Here is a 26,125-nt window from a genome sequence, read left to right as displayed (position 1 = left end):
AAAAAAAAAAAAAAAAAAAAAAAAAAAAGAAAAGAAAAGAAAAGAAAAGAATAGAAGATAGCTTGGTTTGAACAGATATTCTCTAAATGGGTTATGTGTACAGGGAACAATCAATATTCGATTTCATGATTGCAAATCTTTTTGAGGAGTACAGATTCTTCCCAAAATATCCTGAAAGACAGCTGAAAATTGCAGCAGTTCTCTTTGGTGAGTTTCTTGTTGCAATTTGAGTCTTTTTAATATTTATTTGATATATTTATTCGATTATAAAATGTTCACTTATCATTCTTTTTCAGGCTCTGTTATTAAGCATCAGCTTGTAACTCACCTTACACTGGGGATTGCGCTGCGTGGTGTCCTTGATGCACTTCGAAAACCTGCAGATTCTAAAGTTCGTATTACATGTTAGAGAGAGGTTTTGTTTGTACTTATTATGTTATGGTGTGGTTAAATTTCCATCTTTTGGCAGATGTTTGTGTTTGGTACAAAGGCCGTAGAGCAGTTCGTGGATCGTTTGATTGAGTGGCCGCAGTACTGCAACCATATTCTGCAAATATCACATTTGCGAACCTCTCATATGGAACTTGTTGCTTTCATTGAGCAGGCTCTTCTGAAGATATCTGCAGGCCATTCTGATTCTGATGCTACTTCAGGAAATGTGGAGGTGGCAACTGATTTTTCAAATACATATTTTGTTGCCTTGTGCAGATTATATCTTTGACTTTAAAATTCAAAATTATGTCATGGTATTCACAAGAAATCGTTACACACGCCACAAATGATTGTTTTTTTATGAACGGAAAGTAGAAACCTTGTCGTTAATGGAAACAATAAGGTACAAGTCAAGGGAGAACCCCCAGAACCAAGGTTCTTAGGAATAATTATTCCAATTGGTGCAGCTGAAAAAATTGCAATCCTTAATCTTTTATAAACGTTTCAAAACTACCTTGAAGTATGAAATCATTAAAATGTTTGATGAAATGCCGACATGATAAAACATCAGCTTTGCATACTTAATCTAGGCAAGCATCCTAGTCATCCCTATGTCACTTCAGATCATTCTGATAAATTTATTGTGCAAGGGTAGGTGGTTTTTTGAAACCTTTATTAAAGATCAAAGGAACTAGTGCAACTTTTGAAAGAAAAAGGGTATTTTTGCAACAAATGACAATGTTCAGGAGCCTTTTTATGATTTAGCCTTTTTTCTTTGCCCTTTTGTCCATCTTGTTCACCTATTCTAGATTCCAAATACAGATTTTGGTTTTCTTTGGTCCTCCAAATATAGGTTGATAGAAATCATTAGGTTTGAAGTTAGGAACTGACTGAAATCTTATTCCAATGGTTAATTGTGAGAAAGTGGAGTGCTTTTTCCATCCAACTAGCGCTATCAATTTTTCTTGAAAATTAGAAGTTGGGATGCTAGAGGCGTGGAGGATTGTATAAAAGAACTAATCCAAGCTTTCATCCAAAGATTTACATTTTATTTAGATAATAGTGCTTCACCCAGAAAGTACTATATCTAGATCAATTGGTTAAGTATAATCAAGTTCAAATGGGATGGAATGGATTGAATGATTCACGGGGATTCTCACTCTCTGCGATGAGAAGACTATTATAGTCGTGGAAACTCTTTGAGGGGAGTTCCCTTACAGATCAAGAGCCAGGGGAGTTTGCTTTCTTTGCTCTCCATTATTCCCAACCATATTCTGTGTTATGGGAGAGAATGATTTTCGTTTTTGTATGCACGATCCTTCCTTGGGTTTGTCCTGCATCTTTCTTCCACATATTGTGTTCCACCCCTCCTTCGAGGTTGCCTCTATGTTTTCCTCTATTTGGAAGGTTAGGATACCCAAAGAAGTGAAGGCCATTGCAGGACAGGTGTTGCATGGAAAAGTGATCACCCTGGTCCGTATTCTTCCTTGTTGTTGTGTTTTCAATGGTGTATTCTTGGAGGTAGGAGGAGGACATCAATAATTTGTTTTTGGATTGCTGGTTCGCTTATTCCTTTTGGAATCAATGCTTAAGTTCTTTTAGCCTCAGCTTGCTCGAAGCAGAGGTGTGGTTTTGTGATCAAGAATATCTCTTGAATTCTCATAGGAAGGGTAGAATTCTATGGCAGTCTTGTTTTCTTGCTACTTTGGAAGGGATTTTGCTTGAGAGGAAAATAATGTTTTTAGAGGGGTGGAAGGATCTGGGGAGGTGTTTGGATGCTTCCTTGTGCGTGTTTGTCCATTGGGCTTTTTGTAATTACCAATGTGGTTCTGTTCTTTTTGGATTGATATCAATTCCTCTAGTTAGTTGTGAGGTTCCTTTTGGTGGCCTTATTTTTTTGTATGTCCTTGTGCATTCTCTTATTTATTTATTTTTCTTACTGTTCTAAAAAAATTGAAGAATATTTGAACACGGGAAAGGAGAGTTGGGTCTCTAATGTGCTATCTAGCCACAGAGAGGGATTACCATTTGGTGGCGAACATTGGTAACATTTCTTATTATATATTGGTTGATTGCAGTTAAATAGTTCTAGCAACATTCAAGCTGGTCAGCAGCATTCTTCGGCAGCTCAGCTACATCAAAAACATGAAAATGCCATTGACGATCAGCTTAAAGTCACTGGACCATCAGTTATTGATGGAAAACCAATTTTATCTACTGTGGGGCAAACTTCAATTCAACCCATAGGTGGTGCTTCTACCATTCAAAAGGTAACTCATTCTCCATTCTTTTTGTCTTTGTCCTTTTAGACTTTTATGCTTTTCATACCTTCGCTTGTCATAATTATTAACAGTGAAATATCCCCTTCTATCTCTTTGTAAATAAATTGTTACAATTGTAGGTGCAGAATACAATCAATAATCCAACAGTGTTGTCTTCCTCTGGTTTTGTCCGTCCTCCACGAGTGGCTGCTTCTACCAGTTAGTTATTCTATGATTAGGCATTAAAAATGTTGTTGCTTGTTTGGAACGAACATAGTAGTTATGTTTTATCCTTTGCAGGGTTTGGTTCAGCTTTGAATATTGAAACGCTTGTTGCTGCGGCTGAGAAAAGAGAAACTCCAATTGAGGTATCCCATTGTGCTATCTTTTAAACATTTTTATCATTTCATCAGGTCTTGATGAATGTGGATGTAGTGGAATTCTTATTTGTCACGTCATTGGTACAATAGCTATTATTTTTAAATAAAATTTTAAAAACTTCATAACATTCTGTACTTTGCTGAAGGTATATTGTAGACATTTGTATTTTTTTAATTAGGTTGAATCTTAACAGAAGGGGTGTTTGTTTCTCTTGCCTGTTGTTTTAATGTGGTGGGCTTATGATTATGTTCCGTTTAAATTGTTATAATGATGTTGCAAGGTAATCTTTATTACACGCAAATGTATGATGGTTTTGATAGGTAAAACAAAAGAAAGAGACCGCTTGTGATTATGTTCTGTTTAAATGGTTATGACGATGTTGCAAGGTAATCTTTGTAACATTCAAATGGATGATGGTTTTGATAGGTAAAAAAGAACTAGACCGGGTAGATTTTAGAACAACCCTCTCTGATTTGTCTACTGTGAAAATTATTTATGTTTTATTATTGTTGGTAAAGTTCCATACATATGGTTGGCAGAAAATTTTACCAGTAGCTGCAATATTCTCATTAGGGTGGCGACAAGTCTCTTGTAGAACATTTAGTCTACCATCACATCTCATTCTGGCCTTTCTATATTCTGAATTTTGAAGTCTTCCTTGAGTTCTTTGATTAAGTTAATGATGAAGCATTTAAAAATATCAGATTTTACTTGAATGAAGGTAGTTCTGTTTAGTTTTAGTCTTTTTGTTTTCTTACATTTGCCAACGCCGTCTTTGAGATTCTATCAACAAGTTTCTCGGCGCTTAGGGGTGGATCTAGAATTAAACAGTTGTAGGGTCGAACATAATTGAACTAATAAGTAATGATATCAACAAAGAAGTTTCTAACATTCAAGGAATATTATGAACATATTATAGAAAGGAAGCGTATCTAATAGATTCTTGAATTTTAAAAGCGGTCTAATTCATCTCTAGAATTTTCATGTGGTGTATTATACATCTTTGAACTTTAAAACTTTTTGTCTCATTAGTTCTTTTAACTTTCAATTATGTATCTAATTGTTCGTGATTTATGAGACTTTTATTTATTTATTTATTATTTATTTATAGATTTTAGACCTATTAAACACAAAATTAACAGTGGAAGGAGGAAGGAGGAAGGAGGATAATATAGGTTAAAGTCCTTGAACTTATCAGATACCTTTGCATGTAACTTAACCAAAGTTGAAAAAGGGACTCTACTATTAATAGTAATAATGTATTATTAAGACTAACTTTTAATTAATATTATAAAAATGAAAGACTCTACTATTAATAGTAATAATGTATTATTAAGACTAACTTTTAATTAATATTATAAAAATGAAATAAAAAGAAAATTAAAGTTTAGAGTCATCATAAAAATAAAATAAACTCAATAAACCAAGGAATAAAGAATAAAATGGTGATCTGTCCATGCCAGTTCAGCATCCCCAGTGACTTTCTTCCTTCTAGTGTATTATCAGGGTAGGTAACATCGGCACCCTCCGAATAAAAACCTATGCAGATAAGGTGATAATTTTGCTTGGGCTTATCAAAAGCTTCAGCCACCTTTTCAAGTTCCTTGGGCCTTTTCATTCTTTTCTTTTAAGACTAGGGTCTTAAAGTGAGAAACAATTTGAACCAGCATTGTAGTTCTCTTGATTTTTAATGTTTTTGTAGTTTATTTTGACTTCATATTTAAACAAAAAAAAATATTTTATCATTATAATATATTTGCAATACGTGTTAAAATTCCTTCACTTGTATATTCCGAGTACAAGCATGAATGGTTTGTGGCTACTTGCAATACGTGTTAAAATTCCTTCACTTGTATATTCCGAGTACAAGCATGAATGGTTTGTGGCTACTGGTAATTGATAACTTTTTTGGAACTTGGACATTCTGAGCATAATCATGTCTATATACTGCCTTTTCTTCCACGTTTTCAAGTTTAGGTCCTCGCTTAATAGACTGAAAGAGAGACCGTATATTCTGCTGTATTTGTATTTAATTGCTCTTGTTGGTCATATTTCATTGTTATGCACTCTGCATTTATGTCTGCACATCTGGCCTTCTTATAAGTCTCATTATGTGTACAGGCTCCAGCATCGGATGTGCAGGATAAGATTTCATTTATGATCAATAATATTTCACTTGCTAATTATGAAGCCAAAGCAAAAGAAATTACTGAGATTTTGAAGGAGCAGTTTTATCCCTGGTTTGCTCAGTATATGGTCATGAAGAGGTTCGAAATTGCTTTAAATTTTTTTATGTATTTTTGCACAGAAATAACTGCAATGTTTATAAGAATTTATAGGATGGTATCATTGAGCTGAAAGTAAAAACGATGTGCTGCAGTTTTATTAGGGGGAGTAAACTGTTAAAGGATGTTTTAGAAATCCCCCAAGGCATAGTATTGTTTTTTACATGAGTTGTTTTTTTTTCATCTGACATCATTTTGCTTTACAGGGCTAGCATTGAGCAAAATTTCCATGACCTGTACTTGAAGTTTATTGACAGTGTTAATTCAAAAGCTTTAAGTAGAGAGATTGTTCAAGCTAGTTATGAGAACTGCAAGGTGTTCTTTTCTTCTTGGATGCGTGGTGCTACCAGAGCTTGGAATTGTAGTTAACGTTTTTTTCTTCTTTTCCTCCTCCCCAGGTTCTGTTGGGATCGGAGCTTATAAAATCAAGCTCAGAAGAACGATCATTGCTAAAGAATTTGGGAAGCTGGCTTGGGAAACTAACAATTGGCAGGAATCAAGTGTTGCGAGCTCGTGAAATAGATCCGAAATCTTTGATAATTGAGGTAGTAAATCAGTTACTTTTGTTGGTTTCATTCATTTCACGCATGGACTTTGTGAATTCCTCCTCTTTTCATCTTTTTTGTTTTCTTGAAAACCAATGACGTTGGTTTCTATTTTGTTACTATTTTCCTCTTTGCACTCACTTTTCTGTTTCGGCAGGCTTATGAAAAGGGGCTAATGATTGCAGTAATACCATTTACTTCCAAGGTATGGTTATACTGTGAGGATCATTTATGGTAGCTTCGTTTGAGTATCCTGATCTTACATTAATATTGTTGTGACTGTAGGTTCTTGAACCATGTCAAAGTAGTTTAGCTTACCAACCCCCGAACCCTTGGACCATGGGCATTCTTGGACTACTGGCAGAGATTTATTCAATGCCTAACTTGAAAATGAACCTCAAGTTTGATATTGAGGTATGCACACTTCAAGATCGTAAAGTTACCAATACTATTTATTGCCAGTATAGACGCACATAGCTGTAAATTTTCAATGAAAATAATAATTCTGTTTTTGGGAATAGAGAATTTCATTGAATGAAAAATGTACAATATAGGAAGTCCTTTCTGCACTGAATTTAAAGTTTTAAGTTTATTTTCTACAGGTTTTATTCAAAACTCTTAGTGTGGATGTGAAAGAAATAACGCCAACTTCTCTTCTCAAAGACCGGAAGAGAGAAATCGAAGGTAATCCTGATTTCTCAAATAAAGATGTGGGAGCATCCCAGCCGCAGATGGTAGCTGAAATGAAGTCCAGCATAATGTCTTCTTTAAATCAAGTGGAGCTTCCACTGGAGGTTGCAACAGCATCAAATTCTGGAAATCATAGTCACCTGTTATCCCAGGTTTGTTAGATTCTTTTTTTTCTTTCTTTTGTGGTAGGTAATTAACTCATATTCACTAACTAGAGAAAAATACAACAAAGAGGGGCAGAAGAGGTTTTTAAATGAGGATCGGTTGATTAAAAGGAGTTTTACAAAAAGGAACACTAGTTTTCATTAATAGAGAAGAGGTTAAGGAGCTTTATTTTGATTACCTCCGTTTTAATGAGAAGCAAATTATAGTTTATTCAGAAGGCATCAGCCAAACAAAACAACCTGTGGAACAAGGGGATTTTCTTATTTTTAATACCCTTCTTAAAGTTTATATGGAGAATTCTGTCTTTTCTTCATATCTCATTTGTTTCTTCCATTTTTCTTGGAGAAATGAGTTTAATCACAAGAGTTTTCGTTGATTTTATTAGTTGTGAAAGACAAGTCTTCTTCATATTTTTGGAATTTTCTTTGTGACCAATGTTCTAAAAGGAGCTTAATGCATCCTTGAGGCTTTTTCTCATAGAGAGGCAAGGAGTAGGTCTTGTATGAGGCCTAAGCCTCATTTTAAATAGAATACAAGTATTAATGGATTATCTTTGTATGGCTAATATTGCAGGGTTGAATAAAAAATATTATAGTATTCATACTGTAAAACTATATCAATTTTTTTTTTAATTAGAACAAAAATGTTACCGAAGAAAATAGGGAAATAAGGAAAGAACACGGGAAAGAGGTATTAAAAATAAGTAGGGAAAAACAGGGAAAACAATGTTGAGAAAATAATACATGAAAAAATACACCCACTTTTTAATTAGAAGTGAGAAACACACTGTACAAGGGAAATAAAAGAAAAGAAACACTGTACAAGGGAGGTTGGGGGTTGTTTAGGTTTAAGAGTGGTTGTAGAACTGTGGTGTATGCGGGGGGTAGTAATTCTTAAAAGATCATTTTTTTTTTTGTTGGGGTGCTATGTAATGCTTCTAAAGGGAGATTTTTTTTATGTTTTTTTCCCTTTTGAACTCTAGTAAGAAAGTTCTTGTTTTCTTTCCAAAGAATGAAAAAAGGGAGTAAATTTAAGATATACAAGTCAAGAAGTTAAAATAATCTTCCAAAGTTCCTCCCTCTCATTAATTCCAAATGATGACTTTTTCTCCATTAAGTATTGTGACATATTGAACTGAATTCCTATGGTACCGTGTTTACTCCCATAAGTACTCGTATTGATAAAATGGCATTGCATGAAAATTTTGATGTTCTTCAGTTTGCTCCTCCATATAGGATCTATAACATCGTTCTGGTAAGATCACTAGTTAGGTTGCTGGAAAGAGATTTCAAAAACAGATGGCTTGAACCATGCAGTCTTTAGACTAGACAATTTTTTTTTCTGCTGGTTTATTTTATTGGAATCACTATTTCTTGTTTGTCTAATCTTTTAACTTATATATGTTTGTAGTATGCTGCTCCACTTCATCTTTCTTCTGGCACATTAATGGAAGACGAAAAGCTTGCTGTGTTGGGCTTGTCTGATCAGGTTCCTACTGCCCAGGGACTCTTACAAGCTACACCAACCCCATCACCATATTCAACCAATCAGGTATGATTGCAACCTTTAGATTTGTTGGAGCCTTCTGATTTGGATAGCATCAGTTTGCTTATTGGCTATTTCTTGTTACTGCAGCTTCCTGCAGGTATCCCTAATATAGGAAGTCTTGTTGTGATCAACCAGAAGCTTAATAGTTTGGGCTTGCACATTCATTTTCAGAGGTTTGAAGCTTATGCTATTGTGTAACTCTTTATTTTAAGCAGTTATCCATGATAAAGCCACTCTTACTAAAATTAATTGAGCTTATATATTTTCTCTTGCACATGCTACAGAGCAGTTCCAATTGCAATGGATAGAGCTGTCAAAGAGATTGTTTCTGGTATCGTTCAGCGTAGTGTCTCTATAGCTACCCAAACGACAAAGGAACTTGTTTTGAAGGTCTTCTCCATAATTGGACTTGATTTACATGTTTTTTTTTTTATTAAGTAAATTATCTTACCTCATTGTAATTATACATTTCTACTGAGCTTATGCTCCTTTTGGGTAGTTTCATTTAGAAATCTGAGGAAATTGATCTTTTTATGAACGAATATCCTTGTTAATGTTTCCATCATGAATACCAGCTTCATTTCATTTAATTTGCCCTACTTTTACTGCCTGGCTTATTAAGCTATTATTGATGATAGCACATTGGCTGCTTTCTTATTAAAGTGCTTAATTGTGTAAAATTGTGTCTTGCATTATGAAGTCATCCGTGAACTCCTACTATCTAGTTCTTATCGTGTTTTTCTAGGAACGTTCAAATAATTGAACTGTTGCATCGTTCTCTGTTTTGATTGGATGTCTCATTTGTGCCTCTTAGATATTGTATTTTGGCATATTTGGCAGATACATTATCTAGTCGGATATATTATCTGCCAGCATTTTGAACTTACTGTTGTGTGTGTTCTTTAATGTTAAAAAATAATCTTTTCTGGGTTATATCTACTTTCGTTCATTTATATTTATTTAAATCATATGTGATTAGGATTATGCAATGGAATCAGATGAGACCCGAATATTTAATGCTGCGCATTTGATGGTTGCTAGTCTGGCTGGATGTCTAGCACACGTGACTTGCAAGGTTTTTTCTCCTATACCATTTGATGGTTGCTAGTCTGGCTGGATGTCTAGCACACGTGACTTGCAAGGTTTTTTCTCCTATACTGATCTTCTGAGAAAATGTGATTTTTGTTTCGTGGAGCTTTAGGGTTGATTATTTCATATAGTTTTTATATCATTTATAATCAACTTAATAATTTATTTGTTCTAGGAACCCTTACGAGGTTCAATATCAAGTCAACTTAGAAGTTCGCTTCAGGGTTTGGGTGTTGCCAGTGATCTGCTTGAGCAAGCTGTTCAGCTTGTTACAAATGATAACCTTGATCTTGGTTGTGCAATCATTGAACAGGCTGCTACAGACAAGGTGTGTAATTCCTGAAATTGTGTATTGGTCTTGATATTTTGGCAATGGTTTAATGTTCAATTGTGAGGCAGGTTTCTTTATTAGTATATTGAGAGCAATTTTGTTTTGAGCATATAGATATATTCCATTTTGCATTTCGGCCTGTTCCACCCCTTCTAATCATATTGTATAGTTATCATGCCATTTTGCTCCCTGTTAGTTTTATCTCATACATATGTTTATACTTACCTGAAACTTGTATTTAATCAACTAATGTAAAAGCGGAGATAGTGTGCTTGCGTGTGTGTAAAAAATAGCTGAAAGTTATCTAGATATATGGGTTTTCATTGAGGAGGCCAAGTAAAGTCTGTTAAATATCATTAACAATCAAGTGTTGCAAAATTATTGAAAAAATTCTTTACCTATTTTCTTTAATTCTGGAAAAAATCTGATACATCTCTTTTTTGAGCAGTTACTTTTAGAGAAGTAAAACCTTAAGGTGGAGAAGCACTATTTTTTTTTGTTTTTTTTTTTGCTAAAATCACCAAACTAACGAATCACTGCCAATCTCTCTCTAATCTCCCATGCTCCACTAATGCACCTTGCTGGAGACTCGGTTGATGACTGTTCTTTCGTTTTCTGTCTCGAAAGGGGTTATTGCTTGGGAGGTTTCTTTTGAATCGATTTGATTGCAATTATTCTTGCTGCTTCACCTGAAAGAGCTCAACCGGATTGTGATTATCTCATAAAGCTTTTTTGAGTAGACGATGGCAGTGTTAGTAAGAGTTGACTTCTCTTACGTTTCTCAGATGGTTCATTCACCACTAGTTTTATTACTACAACTAGTATTGATTTTAAAATTAGAACCATTGAGCTTGATGGAAAACAGATCAAGCTCGCTCGGACACGACTGGTCAAGAGTAGTTCCATACGTTCACCACAACTTACTTTGTCGAAGCCGTTAGCATTTTTCTGGTCTACTATGTAACAAATGAGTCATCTTTCAACAATATTAGAAATTGGATTTGCAAACAACATACTTTCGATAATGTCAACAAGATATTGTTAGGAAACAAGGCGTCATGGACAAAAGAAAATGGGCTGTGTGCAATGCCATGCCGAAGATTTTGATCGGGATTTGGAATCTGTATCCCCTCTGATATGGTCATGTTCTTACTCCTAATTGTAATAAGTGAAAACTATCCTCACTGACCAACACAAGTTCTTCCAACATGTTTTGTCCTCACTCACATGCACCTAGGAAAAATTCTCAGGTCACCCAACATATAATTACTCCCAGCAAAACACACTTAACCATAGAGTCCTTATAATTGAGCCACAGAAAAGGAAGGTGCGCCTTGTTGGTGTAAGTAGTTTTACTTCATTGGCGGGCACATCTAGTTATTTTGTGATTCTTTTGAACTTCATTTAGTGTGAAATGGATAGACAGGAACTATCTTGGTTCAGAATTTTAATGGTTGTGCAGTTGAAGTGCACTAGCATTGATGGAGGGCCAGGCTTATTGGGGATGGTGGAGGGGTGTATGTATGCCTGAGAAGAGCATTTTGACTTGCTTTTTTGTCAAGGGAAAGTCTTGATGGTATGGAAGTTGAGTATCCTCGATACTCCAGCCTTTTGACTACGTCAATGGTTTCACTGGTTTGCCATGGACTCCGCCTATGATTCTGATATGGATATCTTCATTAATAGAAGGGTCTATCAAGCCACACTGTTAGTGGAAGTAACCGAAAGGAGATGGATTTTTGTTAGAAGAAACCCCTTTTCTTTAGCATGGACTCTGAAGCTGATTTCCATAAGGTCCATCCTAGTTTAGGCCTTCTGTGCAAGTTCAACTAGACCTTTGCAGAGTCTAGTAATGAAATTGAAAGTTCCTTGTCCCATTTGTCAACAGGTAAGCCACGAACTTTGATCCAAGCCCATAAGAAGGTACAACTTGTTCCTTGAAGTATTCCTCTTGATTCCATCGGGAATAAAAAAGTTGATGGGGGGCTCACTTTTTGCCGACCTTTATAGGAATCCATAATTTTTGCTTGTTCTTGGCCTTTGCAACACATAATGGCTTTGTTTGGTTGGAAAGGGGCAAGGGAGCAGTATGCAGTGACATTGAATTGAATAGCTTGAAGGATGTTGTATGGAGTTTTCTCCTCTTCTGAACATGGGTGTTTTCTGTGTCGAAGGATGCAAGGAAGTAATTGTTTTTTTTTGCTAGTTCAGTAATATTGGTGGCTGTAGGATCATTTTAATGAGCTTTTAGCTTTTGTCAATATTTTTCTTATCAGATTTCTTCGCATTCAATGCTTCCTTGGTTTTAATGCTGAATAAGGAGATGTGGCTCTCATTAATGGTTGCTTAAGTTTCTGAGATGTTCGTAAGGCCTATAAAAGCAATCTATCATTTCCTTTGTTCTCCCTCAGGGATCATTTAGACGGTTTTTTTCCCATTGTAGTCCAGAAGCACCAACCCCACAGTGTCTTTTCTTACTGGATTTTTTCTCAATGCCAAACTATTTGATCGTCAATCCTTGTCTTTTTGAAGAATTTCTGGTTCAAAGGCAAGGTGAGAAGAGGCTTAAGAGTACCATTGATCCATTGTATAATACTCCAATGAATCAATAAGGAGAATGCGTTGTTTTCAGAAGATTCGGAGATACGAACATGGGAGCCTCGAGAGGTTGGGTCTACTTCAATCGAAAATGTTTTCCTTTCTATGGAGATTGATCTAACTGTTGTGGCCCATACATGGTGGAGATGCATGGAAAAGGGAGGATAGATTAAGGGGTGGAGACAAGGTTGCAGTTTTGGGTGAGGTGGAGGGGTGGGAGAGAAGGAAGGGAGGAGAGAGGGGAGAGAGGTTAGACACGGTGGAGAAGTAAAACAAAATATACCCACATGTATATTTGATTGTTATTCATTTTAATGCTTTTCTATTACCATTTATTTAAACTTCAGCTTTTAAATATTTGTTCTTGTTGTTTAATTGTTTTCTTTCTAGTTCTTACCTCTGTAGAATCCCTAACCTCTATCAGTTTGAATTGCGAACCATCAGAGGTTTTCATACAATTTCTTGGAAGAAATCATATTTTTCTTTAGTTCTGTTCCTGGCATTTTATAACATGTGATTTACAAGTTTTTGTTGTGGTCCTTCAGGCAATACAGACCATTGACGGTGAAATCTCTCAACAACTGTCTTTAAGAAGGAAGCATCGAGAGGGTGTTAATCCAACCTTTTATGACACTGGCATGTATGCACAAGGACCTCTTGGTGTTGTGCCTGAGGCTCTTCGTCCCAAACCAGGGCATCTATCTGTTTCTCAACAGCGCGTTTATGAGGTGAGCAACCTTCTCATTGCTTGTGAACTTTGATATTAAGGAAAAAATGGTATAAGATCTTATATTTTTGCATATCCTTCAGGACTTTGTTAGGCTTCCTTTGCAAAATCAAAATAGCCATGCTGCACAGTCTGCTGGTTCTTCAATTACAGCTAGTGGTACTGGCTTGAGTAGTCAATTTGGTTTGTCATCGGGACAACTGAACTCGGGATACACATCTGGACTTGTTACTGGACTTGAGGGAGTTTCTCGGGCACTTGAAGAATCTGGGGAACCTACTTCTGTGCCCCAATTAAGGTCTTGTAGATCAGCTAATACTCTTGTATTGTTCCAATGGTAGCCACATCTAGCTGCTTTAATCATTCCCTCTTTGCATATTTCAGTGCAACTCCAGGTCATATTGCTGCTGATGGTGTTGGTGTACGTTGTCCAGAAAATGATTTGGATGATGGTTCTTTCCCTTCTGCTGCTTCAACCCCTGAGCTGCATGCAGTAGATACCTCTGACACTGTAAATGTTGGGCAACTACCTTTATTTTTCAAGAATTTGTGGTACAGTTGTGAACCTCTTTCTAATTTGATATGCATCCATATGTTTTAGGAACTTGGATCCTCTTCCCAACCATCGCCCTCGCCTATTACTACTGAGCGTCATGCAACCACTATGTCAGAACCTTCGCTTACTACAAGAGATGCATTGGATAAGTTCCAAGTTATTTCGCAAAAGGTTGTTGCTACTCTAAAGTTATTGTTGCTTAAATGCCCATTTCTAGTTAGCCTAGTTCTATGAATAATGCATGTCTATATCATATTGTATTTTCATTTGAATATGGGAGAACTAAGAGCTTGGATCTTTTTATATAAATGCATTTTACCATTCCTTTTGATTGGGTTTCTTTGCTCGAAAAGTGGCCCTGTGGCATGGAGGAGATTGTTTAGGGGGTTCTAGATATGTGGAAAAGGGTCATTTGTGTAGTTTACCCCTCTTATTTTATTTTATTTTTTCATTTTTTTTCTTCATTTTCTTGAGTGTTATATGTAGCCTGTAGTGGTATTTAGATAAGGGCCTGCATGCAACAGAAACTGGGCATCCAGGTGTCCTTTGATATGGGAATAGAACAATCACCCTTCATGTTTTTTTAATATGGCTGTTCTGCTTTCTTGGATTATGTACTTAAGAAATTACCATATTGCTTTGTGTCAGTTGGAAGCTTTGGTTAGTAATGAGGCTCGGGAAACTGAATTTCAGGTATATTATCTTGTTTGTTTCTACTTTTAAACGATTGACTCTTCAGGTCTGCACTCAAAAATTAAACCTTAAATGGAAATGATTTCTGTCTAGGGCGTCATTGCCGAGGTTCCTGAAATCATACTAAGATGTATAAGTCGGGATGAAGCTGCTCTTGCTGTGGCTCAAAAGGTTGTTTAATTTGTCTTGAACTTAGAGGATGTTGTCATTTTCTTTTCTCCTCCATTTTTTCCTCTGTTGATGCTTCCAATCGTCTCTATGCTGTTTTATCTCTTCTCCCTTATTCTTGATCTACATTTATGATACAGGTGTTCAAAGTTTTATATGACAATGCATCAAACAGTTTCCATGTTGGTGCCCATCTTGCCATTCTGATTGCCATTCGTGATGTTTGTAAGCTAGTTGTAAAGGAGCTTACTAGCTGGGTATGGTCTAGTTTAAAGCTATTTGTTCCAAATGGGATTGCATTTTGGAATCCATTTATATTTTTTACTTCTTCTTCAAATTCTTCCTCGTCCTTGTCCTCTTCTTTGACATACATAGAATACATACATACATATATATTCCCACTAAAGGCACAAAAGTAGTGGATAAATTGATTAGATTGTCACAGAATGGATGCCTCATTTTAAAATTTGTAACTGAGTACGCATCTTTAGACATGAAATATAGTTAATTATTTATTTATTTATATTTGCAGAGTACCTATGGTAAACTCATGACTAATTAAATCCCTTAGTCAAATTTGGATTTAACTTCCTAATTCTTAATGCATTAATGTTTTCCCTGTGGAATTACGTTTTACTCCTCATATACGATGTTCCCTTTCTAAAGCTGAGCCTTTGACAAGTCATTGTCTCCCCAACTTTATTGTTTACAGGTCATTTACTCTGAGGAAGAACGGAAGTACAACAAGGACATTACTCTTGGCCTCATTCGCAGTGAACTAATAAATCTTGCTGAGTATAATGTTCATATGGCCAAACTAATTGATGGAGGCAGGAATAGTAAGTTGATTAATTTATTTCATTCATCTTCTTTTTTTGTCAGTAGAACCAACCATTTATGCAATTTTTCAGAGGCTGCAACTGAGTTTGCAATATCCCTCCTCCAAACTTTGGTTGTCGAAGAATCAAGTGTTATTTCAGAACTTCACAATCTTGTTGATGCATTAGCGAAGGTTTGTGTTCTATCAGTTTCACGAGGGTACTCACCCATGGCATTTTTATAAAGCTTCTTTCTTGTTTAATTTGCAGGTTGCTGCAAAACCTGGATCGCCGGAGCCTTTGCAACAGCTTGTTGAGATAATCAAGAATCCTGCTGCTAGTATAGCTTCTATGTCTGGGGTTAATGTTGGGAGAGAGGACAAGGCTAGACTTTCCAGAGACAAAAAGGTTTCTTTAGGAGAACACTATTGTTACTATACATTGATGAACCTCTTTCTGATTCATCACTTTTGTGTCATTTTTATTTAACAGGCTCCTGGACACGCCATTGCAAACAAAGAAGATTCTAGTATTCTTGAATCTGAAGATCCATCTGGTTTTCGTGATCAGGTAACTTGATTATTTAAATCATCTATCCCACTTCATGACGGCCTTTTATATCATCAGTTCATGCTAAGAGTGTGTTCATGTCCAACACGCTTCAAATACTTTACATTTCGACACTTGTTGGACACATCAAATACTTGTTAGCACTAGACACTTGTCCACAAAACGCAATCAAATGCTTGTTTGGCATGCATCAGTGTCTGCTTTTTTTAAATAAACATAAAAGTAACACGGAATGCAATCAGATGCTTCTTAGACATTATAAATAAACATAAAACAAAAATTAACAATTTTAAGGGTGAAATACATTACTCAGTTCTCTTAAGCTTATTGACTTAAATTTTCTTTGAAATTATACACATATTTTTGCAAGTGTGTCCTTGCTGGATCCACTACAGATGTTTAGATTTTTGTGTTATTATATTCGTGTCTTTTTTCTGTTTGTGCATCTTAGGGTTTAAGAAAAGCTCCCTTTTTTTTTTCTAAGTAATCTGCCGTAAGCAAAATGTAACTCTGCGAAGGTCTGGTTGAGGTTCATGCTGATGATTGGTTAGTGTTTGTCCAAAGTTGGGATATACTGGAGGAAGGTAGTTTATATCCTCCTTTTGAGTAGTTGTGGAGGTCTGTGGAGGTCACTCATTGAAGAAAAAAAGAATGGATGTGGTTTTGCTTTACTATGTCAAAGTTACATTTGCGCAAACTGCTTCTCAATTTAAATTTTTAAATATTTTTTTTGGTTTTTTGAATTAATGTTCGTGATGAGTGTGATTGATGTTCTTTTGATAACAAAGTTTTGTTTTAGATGTTCTTTTGATAACAAAGTTTTGTTTTATAAAACCTAGCGTGGGAATGTTTCATTTGATTCTTTTCTAGGAAAGTTGACTCTTGCTTTCTGGGTCTTAAGTTATTTTTGCCTTCCCAATGGGAATATGCGTAAATCTGTAACTGTAAGTGGTCCTCGAAAGACAATGACAAGGCGGGGTGGCAACAAGAGTGGATTCCTTAGCAAGGATAAGTACTAGGAAGAATTCCTCAAGTGTCATCTTGGCAGCTTTCAAGTTTTGAATGAGAAGAAATTCAGGGATTTCAAGACTAATTGGAAGTGATTGGTTTCTTTTTTTGTTAAATATTATTTTTAATAATAATAAACGGGAAATGTATTTAAAGGAGAAAACGAAGGAACAACGTAGGGGTTGAGGGAGGTCCCACCCAAAATGAACTTTATGAACACTTTCCAGTTTTTAAAGATCGTAGTAAGATTGTAATTACAAAAGAATTTCCTGTGACTATACCTGTGACTGTACCTCCAACTGGAAGCAGTGAGTTGTACTCTTCTACAAAAAAGCTCAAAAGAAGACGGCTTGTCCTCAAAAGATAAGAGAAGGATGATCTCATTAGCATGAGGGACCAGCAGTCAACAGTCATTGACGTCGTATTATTTTTTAACCTCATTCCACACCTTAGCGGAAAAGGAGAAAAGGAGTTTTTTATTTTTTTTATTTATCATTAATTTTTACTATCCATAAATTTGCATAGGTTATTAAAAATGCAGATTCTATAGTTCGCCAGCTTCCTGCGGCCAAGTCTTTAGTGGGATGAAGCTAATTAGGATGACGTCGATGATTTGGTCAAATTTCATTATTCTCTGGGTGTATTTTATCTGAATTTTTTTTGTAATTTTACATAGGTTGTAATCATACTGCCAGATGTAGATACTGCTAATTCATTGGTATGCTAGAGGTTGAAGTATGAAGCAACCGAGGATGTTTTAAGTTCTGAACTGTGTACAATTTTTTTAAAATGAGAGATCTTTTTTTTTTTTAATCTATAATTAAAGATAAGAGACTTCTTTTCAGATGAGAAAGTCGTGCTCCTATTGATTTTGGAATTTCATTGTACCTGTAGGTGTCAATATTATTTGCTGAATGGTATCGAATATGTGAGCTTCCTGGTGGTAATGAAGCAGCATTTAACCATTTCATACTACAATTACATCAGAATGGACTTCTGAAAGGGGATGATGTGGCTGACCGGTTTTTCCGTCTGCTCACGGTATGCTTGAATTCTTATTTTGGAAGAAATGTCTATTCCACATTGAATCATAAATTGTTTTTTGCCAACTCACTGCATGCTGGTTAATGTAGGAAATTTCTGTGGCACATTGCTTATCATCAGAAGTAATTAACTCGGGTGCATTACAATCTCCACAACAAACACAGAATCTATCTTTCCTTGCAATTGATATTTATGCCAAGCTTGTATTTTCGATCTTGAAGGTGAGCTTAATAATGCCTTGATAAAATGTTGCCCCATCTGCTTCTTTGGCTCTTTCATTGCTCCTATCTTTGATTTTTTTTTTCTTGTTTTTTTTTCCCCTTCACTTCTTCCATGATGCTAATTTTCATCTGACGTGTTTCATTATTTTATTTTCAGGGATCTGGTAAAACTGCTCTTTTATCAAGGGTAATGAGCTTAATAAATGCTTTGTGCTTTATCTATATTTTGCATGCTTGTTCATAACTTAGTAATTCTATGCTGCATGCTTCAGATTCTGGCTGTGACCGTAAGATTCATTCAGAGAGATGCCGAGGAGAAGAAAGCATCATTTAATCCAAGACCATATTTTAGATTGTTTATTAACTGGCTTCCTGACCTTGGATCTCTAGAACCTATTGTTGATGGTGCCAACTTTCAGGTGTGAATCATTTGGCTCTAATAATTTCTCATCTCTTTTCTTCATGAATAATCTAGATTGTATGGTTACCATGTTGCAGATATTGACAGCTTTCGCTAATGCATTTCATGCGTTGCACCCTCTTAAGATTCCAGCGTTCAGGTAGTGTCTGTTCTTTCCCTTGCCCCACTTGATTTTTGGCTGAGAAAACTCCTCTAATATGTATAGATGCGTGTTTGTGGTTGCACGGATACGCTTTGTTCTTCCCTTTAATTTTCAACTATTGCAATTATGTAATGCTGGTTCATACTTCCATCAGCTATGCTTGGCTTGAGTTGGTTAGTCATAGAAGTTTTATGCCAAAGATGCTTACCGGGAATAGTCAGAAGGGTTGGCCTTATATCCAGCGTTTGCTAGTAGACATGTTTCAATTCATGGAGCCATTTTTGCGGAATGCTGAACTTGGACCACCGGTTTGCATTACTTTTTTCAGTCTTCAGTTTCATTACTTGCAGGATGTACTGTGTTATTTATTTATTTTTTCATCTACTTTGCAGGTTCATTTTCTTTATAAAGGCACTCTTAGGGTGTTGCTAGTGTTACTTCATGATTTCCCTGAGTTCCTATGTGACTATCATTTTACTTTCTGTGATATGATTCCTCCTAGCTGCATTCAGATGCGGAATATCATCCTTAGTGCGTTTCCTCGAAACATGAGACTTCCAGATCCTTCTACTCCCAACTTGAAGGTCTTGTCTTCATATTTTTGCAAGCATTTTGTCCATAGAAATTAAATTATGCGTTAGTAAAAAGAATGTTCCACATATGCAGATTGACTTGCTTGCGGAAATCAATCAATCCCCACGTATTCTATCAGAGGTGGATGGAGCTCTTAAATCAAAGCAGATGAAGGCCGATGTGGATGAGTATCTGAAGGTAATTTGTTTTTGCTCTTCACTGTTCTTGCGAGAATGATTGGTTGGTTTCACATTTCTGAATTCAGATAAAACAGCAACACTGTTGTCGATTCTTTTTTCATTTCTGTACAAGATACAAACCTTTTAGTTTTTGTTTGTAGTTGGAGAAAGAACTAGCAATAATTCTCTTCTTCTGTAAGTGATATATTATAATTATTCTTAGTAAAATTGTGATTATCTATTTTGGACATTATTTTGCTCTGCTGTCTATCCTCTATCTCCGGTATACTATGTTTTTTCTCATCTACATCTCCATTACCTTTCTCATAGTTCCTCCCTTTTTTTTTTCCTGCTCTCTGCAGACGAGACAACAGGGATCCTCGTTTCTGGCCGGTCTGAAGCAGAAATTGCTTCTTCCTCCCAGTGAAGCTGCTTCTGCTGGGACCCGTTATAATGTGCCTTTGATCAACTCCCTTGTACTTTACGTTGGGATGCAGGTACTTGGTTCTCTACCTTTCGAACTGTTCTTTAACTTGTGATCATCTCTGGCAATTACTGGTATTCTTTGTACTAGGCTAGCCATTTGAGGGCTTAAATCAATTTATAGGGTATCCCTTCTCTTGTGGCTTTGGTTCATATTCCGTTTTGAACTTTAAAGATTCCAATCTTTTTGTTTATTGGTTGCTAAAGCTTGAATTTGCACGCTTACTTTTACCATTGTTGTTCAGGCCATACAGCAACTTCAGGCAAGAAGTCCTCATGCGCAGTCAACTGCCAATACTGTTACCTTAGCAGTATTCTTGGTGGGAGCTGCTCTCGATATTTTCCAGACTCTGATTGTGGAGTTGGATACTGAAGGGCGCTACCTCTTCCTCAATGCCGTTGCAAACCAACTTCGTTATCCTAATACGCACACTCATTACTTTTCTTTTGTCCTCCTGTACTTGTTTGCGGAATCAACTCAGGTTAGATAATTCTGTTCGCAGTTCATTTTATACATTTTTGCCTGCTAGAACTGTCATTGGTTAGTGTCGAACGAATAGCTTTAATTTGAGTTCTAATTGGTGTAATTAGTTAGTCACCTCTCCTATTTTTTGTTGTTTCCTTTTCTACTTCTTATTCTATAGAGAATAGTTAAAGATTTTGTATTATAAAAGGTTTATGTACTGAATAATAAGACAATTGAGTCGTATTCCTTACACTTACCACATAGTATTAGAGCATTCCTATTCTGAAAATCTGATTATACCTAAATTCTACTCTAATCGGTGAAGCTTCCATTGCTACCAATCATTCACCATGACCAAGACCTGCCTAGTGTGATTGCCTTCTATTTGTTCCTCCATCATGTTAGAAGAATAAAAAAGATTCCATCATCAGTTGAGTAAGTCCCTATAGCCAAGAAAAAAGGTGGATTTCAACACGTATGATTGTCATATTGGCTCAATGGAAAAAACTTCTTCAAATGGTATCAGGTCGTGTGGACGAACCATAAGAGGAAAGGGAAATTTTGTTGGAATATGACTAGCGCAGGTCGTGTGGACGAACCATAAGAGGAAAGGGAAATTTTGTTGGAATATGACTAGCGCAGGTCATGTGGACGAACCATAAGAGGAAAGGGAAATTTTGTTGGAATATGACTAGCGAAGATGGATCCATAATTTACTGCATAGAGAAGAACACTACATAATGTCAATAGTTCTGAAATTTTATGGAGCCATCCATCAACATACATGTATATTTTTACAGAGCACTCAAGCCATATGAGACTTCATCCATCAACGGTACATGTATGTTTTCATAGAGAACTCAAGCCATATGAGACTTATTATTGAAGCAAATCATGTTTGAATTTTGACAAGTCTCAACAACCAAGTCCAAGTACAAATCATCCTTCAAAAGAAACATCATTCCTAGACGAAATAATTTTCCTTTTGAGTAGAAAAGTGTAGATTATGTCTTATGCTTGACTAACAACACGGTGTAGATGCATCGACCTTTGTTGTAGAGAAGAAAAAAACAACATAAAAGACAACCAATGGAAGTGTAACAAATACAATTTACGGTATACTCACTCCAAGTAATCGTGACACACAATGGAGAGTTGTTGGAAGTTGAATGGAAAACCTCCTAGACGTGGATGAGAAAATCGTGGAGGCTCATAGAATTGTGTTTGGGAAAACACGAGAAAAATGTTAAAAACACAAGCTCACATCGCAATGGAGTCCAAATCAGAGCAGAAGCCACAAATCATGGACGCTAGTACATTCAATAATGAAGAGATTGGATTGTGCTCTTTGACTTAATAAGTCGTCAAGGTAATAATACTATTACCTTGACAATCTTAGGTAAGCCTTAATTTACCTTTTGTATACATCCTTCAAAGCTACTGATCGCATGAACCTTTCACTCAGTTTTTCAAAGCATATAGCCATGCCCAAGTAATAGAAAAATTATTGTGGAAAATGGGACTAGTTCCGTTGCAAAAATATATGATGTATACTCATTGGACTTGTTAAGGAATTGAATGACCAACTCTACTAACAATTACCTAAGAGAATAACAAATCTCGCACTTTGTGTCATTTCTTAGTTCATCCAATATATATGTACTTTTGGTTATTTCACCTTTGCATGGTTTATCCCTCATTTAGAATTTTGAATGTTTTTAGATTTGTTCTTTTGGTTATTTCACCTTTGCATGGTTTATCCCTCATTTAGAATTTTGAATGTTTTTAGATTTGTTTCGAGGATTCAAAGTTTTTGATTTTCATTGTGATGCATATGTAGATCTAGCTGATGTATACAAGTCAATTTATGCATGACCCATGACAGTCTCATCTTTAAGAAATTATAGCTAGCTCACAATCGACCAAGTCAATTTATGCATGACCCATGACAGTCTCATCTTTAAGAAATTATAGCTAGCTCACAATCGACCTACATAGCATACTTAGTGAGCGCAATTAGTCAATTTATGCATGACCCCTGAGAGCCTCACTGTCAGACAACATATAAAGTATTACATTACTTGAAAGGAACTTTAGGAATAAGAAAATTTGTTCGAACAGAATAATTTCCTTGTGCCAGACCAATAGTTTATAGATCTTCTACATTGTACTTTTCTTGAAGGTAACTTGGTGACGTGGAGGAGTAAAAAACAAAGTGTGGTAGCTAGATCATCTATCGGATTAGAATTATGAGATATTGCACTAAGACTATGTGAGCTCTCATGGTTGAGGATAATCTTTGATGACTTACCAATTAGGGGAGAATGCTTGATAAAGTTGTATTGCGATAGCAAATCAATCACCACGATTGCTGATAATCCTATCTAACATGATAGGTCGAAGAATATTGAAATTGATTGACATTTTATTAAGGAAAGGGTAGAGAAGGGGATAATATGCTTGAGTTGTGTTTACTTTAGCTTGAAGGGGTGGGGATTGTCAAGCTATTATAATAGATTAGGTCTCGCCAATAATGGCACTCTCCGGATTCAACGGACAGATGAGCCAGCAAAAGGACTTCACAATTTATTGTTTCATGGGTTAGTATCTAAGCTAGAAATGGATGATATCTATCCCTCCGGTTAGGAAGGGGTGTCGTAGGAATATTCTTAATTTGAGGAGTAATTGATGTAATAAGTCAACTTTTCTGTTTCATTTTCTGGACTGTTTCCTATTCTCTAGAGAGTTGTTAGGTGTTTTTATATTAGAAAAGGTCTAATACTTCTAAATATTTTTAAATATATATATATGACAATATACTTCACTGTCGCAAACAGTTGCAACTGTTAGTAATATAGGACATCAGTTATAATTTAAGTTTGCTTTGGAACATGGGCAGGAAATTATCCAGGAGCAGATAACAAGAGTGTTGTTGGAGCGCCTCATTGTTAATCGACCTCATCCATGGGGTCTACTGATAACATTCATTGAACTTATCAAGGTAAAATCCCACCATAGTCTATCCATGTTTGATATTTTTCGTCGTTCATGTTTCAGTTTTTACATGATAAAAATTGTTTCCTGAGCGAGAAGCATGTGATATGTTTGCAGAATCCAAGATATAACTTTTGGAACCGGTCCTTCATAAGATGTGCACCAGATATCGAAAGACTATTCGAGTCTGTGTCTAGATCCTGCGGTGGCCCAAAGTCTGCGGACGAAAACATGATTCAAAATTGGGTACCTGATACCGCTCACTAATTCATCTGTTTGTGTATATGATTTGCCTGTCTTTGTACACTGTATTTATTTACTCCCATCTAACAATTGTAGTTCTCATTGAGCAATTGTAGTTCCCATCTAACGATTGTGGTTATTTAACTTGTAAATAATACTTTTCTCATTAAAAGTTAAATATGATTTGGAATTTCTTTGATGCCTGGCACCAAGGTGCCTACTTTTGCACCGTCATTTTCTTCTTTCTTGAGATGTGTTAATGGATTCCTTAATCTTCGCCCTCACCTTTTTATTTATTTATTGTTTCCTTTTGACCCTATTTTCAAACTCGAGCTATTCTGATGTGAAAGCCATTTTTATGGCCATACTAATGTGAAAGCCATTTTCAGGCCATACTGGTGTGAAAGCCATTTTAAAGCCAATACTAATGTGGAAAAAATGTGGAAGCCATTTTAGACTTTCTTGATAAACAAGAATAAAAAAAATAGGAAAAAAAGGATAATATGTGTAATTGAAAAGCCTGCTGTCTGGAAACCACTTTAAACAAATCTGATTCTAAATTCAAGAATCAACCAGAAAGTGTCTTCCTGGACATCATGTTGCAAACTAGAAATAGGTTGCAGTATGCAACGCTCCCAATTTCTAAAACGTCAAGTTAGCCTATTACCAAACGCTGCAATAAGTAAGATCACAACCAGAACAGAATCTTTCATGCTAAAAAACTAGTAACAAAAATGGAAATTTGTTTTACAGTAATGAAAGGAGAATTCAGATCAAAATTAAACTTTTGTCTCATTGCATTTAAATATTCAATACTTAATCAAGGGCAAAACCCACTAGGCTTCTCTTCGCACGAAGTACAGCTTTCCCATAACATGGAGAATGGCAACAAACGCAATGAAACCAATGCTCATGACGAGTACAACGTTGGGGGATATCTTGAGGCCAGGAGCATCATCCGTGTAAAATTGCAGCATTGTTCCAGCTGCCCCTCCAGATGTACCTGAACTTGTCGTCCTTCTCCTGCGCATGCTGGCAGTAGCTGCCGCACTTCCTCTCTGGGGAGCTCCTCCACCTAGTGCCATTCTGTATTGACAAGGAGTAAACAATGTTGGAACTCCCAAGATGACTATTGATTAAATGACAACGATTAATAAATCTGATCGGATCCTCTATTTAACATTTCTCAATCAAATAAGAACAATGCAGCCTCGAAGGAATATTGACCTGTAAATTCTTTCCTCAAATCACAAGATATGGATGTCCAAATCTAACAAAGCCCTAGCCGAAATCATACCAAATACATAATGGAGGGGAGATCACAGTCCCAGCCTCTTAAAATCCTAGCATGAAAGTGGGTTTAAAACTTACCAAACAATATAATTTGAAACCTCAAATAGAGGCACTATGTAATGAAACAAACTAATAGAGACCATGATTTGAGATTAAATATTGATTAATTTGCGACTAACTCATTTGCTTGCAACAATTGGAAAGAAAAATCAGAGATCGTGACTAACAAATATACCAAATTATGCATGAAATCAGAAGTTTATTTGACCAATATTGGCTTGAGGATCTAAAAATCTACGCAATTCTGGATCAGCAAGGCATAAAAACCTGGAACGTGCAAATTGAAGGAAAAACAAACCCTTCAACAGAAGTTCAGACAATTTCCGTAAATTGCAACCTATAGCAATCCATAAGTTTCAGAAGCCAACAAACAACTTCAAGTCTTAATTTTTCATAACAGACGCCATAAACTCTCACCAAACAGAACCAAAAAGAGGAAGAAACAAATTGAAAGAGGGGGGTGACAGACGCCATAAACTCTCACCAAACAGAACCAAAAAGAGGAAGAAACAAATTGAAAGAGGGGGGTGGGGAGGGAGAAGAGGGAGATCTGTTGTTTTGCAGCAGAAAACCCAGATGGAGGAGCGAAACGAACCTTATAAGATAAGAGCGTTTTCAGTTCAATAAATCTTTGCAGAAAATTCATAGATCGGCTAAATTAATTTCCAATAAACTAGGCTAAATTAATTTGTGTCTTAGATATTAATATTCATAGATCGGCTAAATTAATTTCCAATAAACTAGGCTAAATTAATTTGTGTCTTAGATATTAATATGAAGCAAGATCTGCAAACCATCCAAAATCTGTGAGACACAAAAGGCAGGCAGGAAATTGCAGTTCGTACAGAAAAAGAAGAAAAAGCTAAAAATCTGGCGTGAAACGAAACGAAGTCAAACCCTAATCAAATTAATTTTATGAAAAGGAATCCGAAACAAGATCAAGATCTGGTTGATAAAAGTCGAAGGAGGAGATCTTAACATTACAGAGGAAGAAAGAGATTGAATCAGAGGAGACCTTGCCTGAGTCAAGTTCGAGTTGGGATCGACAGAGCCTCCAAATGATCGGTTTAATGTTTGAGACGACGAAGAGAACAAATGCCAATTCAAACATCTTTCCTCTTATTTTTATTTTATAGATTTT

The 26,125-nt window shown here is 35.9% G+C and overlaps 2 protein-coding genes across 2 annotated transcripts in view; one reads left to right on the top strand and one right to left on the bottom strand.

Annotated features, from left to right (window-relative positions):
* Positions 1 to 23,830, top strand: part of LOC111472871 (CCR4-NOT transcription complex subunit 1-like) — a 27,782-nt gene extending 3,952 nt beyond the window's left edge. The window contains exons 11-50 of the mRNA XM_023118463.1: positions 104 to 207; positions 297 to 391; positions 470 to 664; positions 2,511 to 2,702; positions 2,834 to 2,912; positions 2,994 to 3,061; positions 5,196 to 5,341; positions 5,566 to 5,674; positions 5,758 to 5,904; positions 6,062 to 6,109; positions 6,190 to 6,318; positions 6,507 to 6,746; positions 8,170 to 8,310; positions 8,395 to 8,480; positions 8,592 to 8,697; positions 9,287 to 9,382; positions 9,572 to 9,724; positions 12,871 to 13,053; positions 13,136 to 13,350; positions 13,437 to 13,563; positions 13,654 to 13,779; positions 14,257 to 14,301; positions 14,395 to 14,472; positions 14,610 to 14,726; positions 15,182 to 15,308; positions 15,381 to 15,481; positions 15,558 to 15,695; positions 15,780 to 15,857; positions 17,760 to 17,906; positions 17,999 to 18,130; positions 18,288 to 18,317; positions 18,403 to 18,549; positions 18,629 to 18,690; positions 18,848 to 19,001; positions 19,086 to 19,277; positions 19,360 to 19,464; positions 19,808 to 19,942; positions 20,174 to 20,410; positions 23,294 to 23,395; positions 23,506 to 23,830. Coding sequence (XP_022974231.1) covers positions 104 to 207; positions 297 to 391; positions 470 to 664; positions 2,511 to 2,702; positions 2,834 to 2,912; positions 2,994 to 3,061; positions 5,196 to 5,341; positions 5,566 to 5,674; positions 5,758 to 5,904; positions 6,062 to 6,109; positions 6,190 to 6,318; positions 6,507 to 6,746; positions 8,170 to 8,310; positions 8,395 to 8,480; positions 8,592 to 8,697; positions 9,287 to 9,382; positions 9,572 to 9,724; positions 12,871 to 13,053; positions 13,136 to 13,350; positions 13,437 to 13,563; positions 13,654 to 13,779; positions 14,257 to 14,301; positions 14,395 to 14,472; positions 14,610 to 14,726; positions 15,182 to 15,308; positions 15,381 to 15,481; positions 15,558 to 15,695; positions 15,780 to 15,857; positions 17,760 to 17,906; positions 17,999 to 18,130; positions 18,288 to 18,317; positions 18,403 to 18,549; positions 18,629 to 18,690; positions 18,848 to 19,001; positions 19,086 to 19,277; positions 19,360 to 19,464; positions 19,808 to 19,942; positions 20,174 to 20,410; positions 23,294 to 23,395; positions 23,506 to 23,655 — 5,062 coding nt within the window. The 3' untranslated portion in view covers positions 23,656 to 23,830. The remainder of the gene's footprint in view (positions 1 to 103; positions 208 to 296; positions 392 to 469; positions 665 to 2,510; positions 2,703 to 2,833; positions 2,913 to 2,993; positions 3,062 to 5,195; positions 5,342 to 5,565; positions 5,675 to 5,757; positions 5,905 to 6,061; positions 6,110 to 6,189; positions 6,319 to 6,506; positions 6,747 to 8,169; positions 8,311 to 8,394; positions 8,481 to 8,591; positions 8,698 to 9,286; positions 9,383 to 9,571; positions 9,725 to 12,870; positions 13,054 to 13,135; positions 13,351 to 13,436; positions 13,564 to 13,653; positions 13,780 to 14,256; positions 14,302 to 14,394; positions 14,473 to 14,609; positions 14,727 to 15,181; positions 15,309 to 15,380; positions 15,482 to 15,557; positions 15,696 to 15,779; positions 15,858 to 17,759; positions 17,907 to 17,998; positions 18,131 to 18,287; positions 18,318 to 18,402; positions 18,550 to 18,628; positions 18,691 to 18,847; positions 19,002 to 19,085; positions 19,278 to 19,359; positions 19,465 to 19,807; positions 19,943 to 20,173; positions 20,411 to 23,293; positions 23,396 to 23,505) is intronic.
* Positions 23,831 to 24,319: 489 nt separating this feature from the next.
* LOC111472887 (protein transport protein Sec61 subunit beta-like) lies at positions 24,320 to 26,125 on the bottom strand. Its single transcript, XM_023118486.1, has 2 exons — positions 26,000 to 26,125; positions 24,320 to 24,717 (listed from the first exon to the last, which is right to left on the bottom strand). The coding sequence occupies exon 2, from the start codon at positions 24,714 to 24,716 to the stop codon at positions 24,468 to 24,470; it is 249 nt and encodes an 82-aa protein (XP_022974254.1). The 5' UTR covers position 24,717; positions 26,000 to 26,125; the 3' UTR covers positions 24,320 to 24,467.

This window comes from Cucurbita maxima, unplaced genomic scaffold (genome assembly GCF_002738345.1).
Source record: "Cucurbita maxima cultivar Rimu unplaced genomic scaffold, Cmax_1.0 Cma_Scf00091, whole genome shotgun sequence".
Lineage (NCBI taxonomy): Eukaryota > Viridiplantae > Streptophyta > Magnoliopsida > Cucurbitales > Cucurbitaceae > Cucurbita > Cucurbita maxima.
This window is presented reverse-complemented; position numbering and strand designations above follow the sequence as displayed.

Coding starts and splice junctions, on each gene's coding strand:
- LOC111472887 (XM_023118486.1), bottom strand. CDS start 24,716: ATGGCACTAGGTGGAGGAGCTCCCCAGAGAGGAAGTGCGGCAGCTACT.